Source organism: Arachis hypogaea, chromosome 7 (genome assembly GCF_003086295.3).
Source record: "Arachis hypogaea cultivar Tifrunner chromosome 7, arahy.Tifrunner.gnm2.J5K5, whole genome shotgun sequence".
Classification (NCBI taxonomy): Eukaryota; Viridiplantae; Streptophyta; class Magnoliopsida; order Fabales; family Fabaceae; genus Arachis; species Arachis hypogaea.
Genome location: NC_092042.1, coordinates 1,618,211 through 1,623,309, shown reverse-complemented (window position 1 = coordinate 1,623,309; position 5,099 = coordinate 1,618,211). Strand labels below are relative to the sequence as shown.

Genomic DNA, 5,099 nt, shown 5'->3' with positions numbered 1-5,099 from the left:
ATAAAAAAAGCAGGGTCAAATGCTTATAATGTAATCATTGTTTTAAAGACCAGAAACATTCTCAATGGTAGTTTATCCAATTATTTCTCATCCAAAAGCACACTTTAATATTAGCATTTGTAGTAGCTCAACCATAACTTCCAAAATCATATCATCTACCAAATTTAAAAAATAAAATCAACAAGTCAACAAAATTCATTATTGAAACCCATAAAAAGGAATGAGCCTATATATACTCTACTATTACTATAACACACATGATAATTCAAACGGTAGAATTTCATTTTTATATATTATCAGTATAAAAAAATTCTATATAACAAAAGTAACGAACTTGTAAATTTATTATTTAAAATAGGTTTAATTACTGTGTTGGTTCTTATAGTTTCGTAAAATTTTTAATTAGGTTCCTATACTTTTTTTAATTGGGTCCCTACACTAATTTTTTTTAATTAGGTCTCTCTTAGCAGTAATTAACTTATATAATTTTATAGGGATCCAACTAAAAAAAATTGGTGCAGGGACCCAAATAAAAAGAAAAAAAAGTATAGGGACCCAATTAAAAAAAATTGTGCAAAGACTCAATTGAAAGGAAAAAAAATATATAGGAACCTAATTAAAAATTTTGCGAAATTATAAGAACCAACAGAATAATTAAACCTTTAAAATATTATTTAAATACATAAATAATTAGATGATCGTATAAAATTATTTACAGAGTTCAATAAATTAAAATTAAACTCTTTATTTTATGAATTTAATTTAATTATTATATTGTCAAATTATATAACGCTATATTAATAAAAAATAATTATTTTTAAAATTGACTGTGTAAATAGTCATTCGAGAGAACAGCTGTAAGTGCATGAGGTGTAAAACATTAAATTAAACTCAAAATTGCATGCATGTGAATGCAATAGATGAAGCAAAGTAAATAATAAGATCCAATTCCAATATAGCATAGACATAGTGGGAGGCAGTTGCACCCAATGAAGCTACAACCGCTCTTCTTGTTGCCACTAATGTAATGCAACTTCTTCTTCCTTTTAAGTTTTAATTTCTAACCCTTTTTTCTTTCTTTTTTTCTAAACTAATAATATCAAACATGCCACCAAATTAAACCAAGCATCTCTTATTCTTTCTATGTGACTCAACTTTAAAAACCATACACACTTTATTATCTAGTTACACAACACTCTTTCTGCTTCACCACTTTGCACATTCATATGCTTGCATTTAATTTATTCATTCATTCATTCATTTATGTTTATTGCCTTAATTAAACACAAGTACAAAGTCTCTTTATGTTCCTCTTTCAATTAAACACAATTAAAACAAGCCCATGTTTTCGTATATATTATTATTATTTTTTAATAATAAATAATATTATGTTATTTTCATGCACCACATACAACGCTTCCTTATTTATTGTATTCAGCTACTCCACGCTTCAACTCAAATAAACCGTTACCATTATAAGCTTTATTTATTCTTCTTCATTCACTTCCTCACTAGAGTTTCTTGAACTAAAGAAACCTTCTTTTTCATGATCATGATCATGGGGTTGTTTCCTAGAGTTATTATGGTATTGTTTGTTGTTATGGTTTTGAGTTTGAAGGTTCAGGTGAATTTAGCAGCAGCAGCAGAAGAAGAAGAAGGTTATTTCAATGGGAATGTTGTTGATGATGATGATGATAATGTGAAGAGCTACATTAGTTGGGAGGATTTGGAAGTGGGTGAGGAGAGTTTGGAATTGAGATCAAAGAAAGAGGTTAGAGTTATTGTGGTTGATCAACATGGTAAGGGACATTCAAAAACTGTTCAAGGTGCTGTGAATATGGTTCCAGATCACAACAAAGAAAGGGTCAAAATTTACATTTATCCAGGAACTTATAGGTCAGTTACTAACTTCTTTTTGTTACTGTTATCTACCTTAAATTCTTTTGAATGAAAAAGATAAACTTTTGGTTTTTGGGGTTAATGGCACCAATTATATTTGGTTTCTTAAATATTCCTCTGTTTTGAAAGCTATATTCTTATATCATCAAGTGATTAAAAATTTTACCTACATTGTGTTGGTCAATTGGTGTGAGTTTCTGTTAGATTCTTTTATAGTCACAATTCTCAAATTCAAGCGATAATAGTCAAATTAGTCCTTAAAAAGATTTAGACGCTTCGAAAATATCGATAAAATTGAGGGACTAATTTAAGACATCTACTCTTTTGATGACTAAATTGATTTTTGCCTAATTTGAATATTAACCTTTGAATTTAAACTCTAAAAAAATAATAACAATGAAAATTATGCAGGGAAAAAGTGCTTGTGCCAAAGAGCAAACCTTATATTTCATTTATAGGTAAAAGAAATGAAACATCAAGTGCTGTGATTACTTGGAACAGCAAATCATCTGATCAAGGCCCAAATGGCCAAACATTGGGAACCTATGGTTCAGCAACTGTTGGAATTGACTCTGATTATTTCTGTGCCTCTCAGGTCACTTTTGAGGTAAATTCAGGACACATTTTTCTTTTTATTTTTATGGAACAATATCAGAACATGTAACAAGACTTTAATTTGGTTGGTTTCAGAATTCAGTGGTTGCAATGCCTGGTGGAAATGGAATGCAAGCAGTGGCACTAAGGGTAAACAGTAATAGAGCCATGTTCTATAAAGTTAAGATCAAAGGAACACAGGATACTCTCTTAGACAACACAGGAACACATTACTTCTATAAATGTTACATCCAAGGAAAGATTGATTTCATCTTTGGCAGTGCTAAATCACTCTATGAGGTTTCAATAACATTATTTACTCTTTTCATTTCCTAGTAATTAGTTTATTAGTGAATCAATCGAATTAGTCTAGTTTTCTAAGAGTTCGATTTTTAGAACCTTGATATTTCTATAATGTTTATAAGTATAAGATATTGTTTAAGCGAGTTTTTAAGATTGAATTAGATCTACAAAATGAACAGAAATGTAGGCTTGAATCAATAGCTGAGAGCTTTGGAGCAATTGCAGCACATCATAGGGATTCAGAAAATCAAGACACAGGATTTTCATTTGTAGGATGCAAGATTAGAGGGAGTGGGAGTGTGTACCTTGGAAGAGCATGGGGTAACTACTCAAGAATTATTTACTCCAATTGTTACATGGATGATATCATCAATCCTCAAGGTTGGTCAGAATGGAACCATCCAGAAAGAAAAAGGTATATGCAAATATGTCACTAGTATTTTCACATAATTTATTAATTAATTGTAGTATATTGGATTGAATATTAATTAGTATGTGTATTTGTATGCAGGACTGCAGTGTTTGGTGAATATAAGAACATGGGAAGAGGAGCAGATAGAAGAGAGAGAGTGCCATGGTCAAAATCATTCAACTATCAGCAAGCAAGGCCTTTCCTTGACAAGAGCTTCATCAATGGAGATCAATGGCTCAGACTCTAGCATTATTCTATATATATATAGATAGATATAGATGATATGTTATGTTATGTAATATGTATATGACTTTTATTAATATATTATTGTTCTAACTCGTTTATCTCCTTACACATTAGCAAATGAAATTTTTTTATGCATTTTATTTGAGTGTGTGTTGAAGTGTTGCAAACAAATACAAATTAAAGAAAACTAAATGTTTTTTTTTATTATTATTATTAATGTTAAACCGCAAATATTTTTTTTTTTTTTGAAAGCATAAGAAGAAAAATGTTTGTTATGAACAAAAAGTACTTTTTTTAATTTTTTTGGACATTTTTTTTGTTAAGCGGATTGGACAGTTTTTAATACCGTTTGCGCTTTTTCTTGGGTATTGGGCCGTATTTTTTTGTCAGGGCCCGTTTCTGTGAAATATATTAAAAATATAAAGCCCATTAGATTATTTTTTAAAAATGTGAATGATTCGATCCATACCAAAAAAGGAAAAGAAAATAGAAAAGGTTTGTAGGTTGGGTCATCCTAGCCCATACCCTGATACCCATGACCAAAAATATAAGAAAAAAATAAAAAAGGTAAATGATTCGGACATGTTAATTGTTAACAGTGAAAATAGATTTAAGGTGAGGCAACTTTGACTTTTAAGTTAGCCTTTAGGGAAACCAACATTTTCTTTTTTATTTGGCAGAATATGTTTGTTGGATGGATTTTATTGACTTTATATTGTGAAATGAAATTATAGAGAGCATAAAAGCCGAAGGCCACGGGGAAATATCAAGGAGGTGCTATTTTTCTTATGATTTTATGTGCTTTATTTTTGTCTCCGTAAATTTAGGATGAAAAATAAGAAAAGATTAAGTTTTGGATGTGAATCAATGACTCAATGTATATCTGAAAAGACCTCATATATGTGTGTTATCTCTAGAATCTCCTATGAGTACATGTAGTACATCAAATTATAGGTGACATTATATGTTTAATTTAATTTCTTAGGTAACTTAATTAGCTGAAATACCATGCAATTAGGTAACATAATGCACATATTATTTTTTGAAAAAACAAAATCACTCCAATATTTTCTCTAAAATTTAGATACTACAAAAAATTATCCGTATAACAACTAATTTAGCGACTGATTTTAACAAACAATTTTCAATCAAAAATACCAAACTTATACTAAAATCACTAATAGAATTGATCGTTAAATGACGATCAATATTTCGGTCGCTAAACGATTACTATTAGCAATTAATTTTATTTGTTGCTAAAATTGATTGTTATTCTAATATTTTTTGTAGTAAAAAAATATTACACTATGTCCTTAACTATATTTTGTAAAGGGGCTTGCTATACATACAAGTAAAAAGGCCGTACAAGTTTTACAAATTATCAGCCCAAACTTCATTAACACGTGCATTAACTCATTTTGAATGGAGCGTAACTACACGCGCCCCACTCAAACGGTTCCTCTTCGTCTTCTTCTTCTTCTTCTTCTCTTCTTCTTCTTCTTTTTCTTCGTCTTCGTCTTCGTCTTCGTCTTCTTCCTCTTCCTCTTTCTCTTCTTCTTCTTCTTCTTCTTCTTCTTCTTCTTCTTCTTCTTCTTCTTCGTTTTTTTTCGATTTTCATGGTTTCTGAAATTCTTCTTCTTCTTCT

The 5,099-nt window shown here is 29.8% G+C and overlaps 1 protein-coding gene across 1 annotated transcript; it reads left to right on the top strand.

The window, feature by feature from the left end:
- Window positions 1–1,187: 1,187 nt before the first annotated feature.
- LOC112703884 (pectinesterase QRT1) lies at window positions 1,188–3,560 on the top strand. Its single transcript, XM_025755513.3, has 5 exons — window positions 1,188–1,896; window positions 2,311–2,506; window positions 2,590–2,793; window positions 2,976–3,211; window positions 3,308–3,560. Exons 1-5 carry the CDS (start codon window positions 1,547–1,549, stop codon window positions 3,453–3,455), a joined length of 1,134 nt encoding a protein of 377 aa, XP_025611298.1. The 5' UTR covers window positions 1,188–1,546; the 3' UTR covers window positions 3,456–3,560.
- The last annotated feature ends 1,539 nt before the right edge of the window (window positions 3,561–5,099 follow it).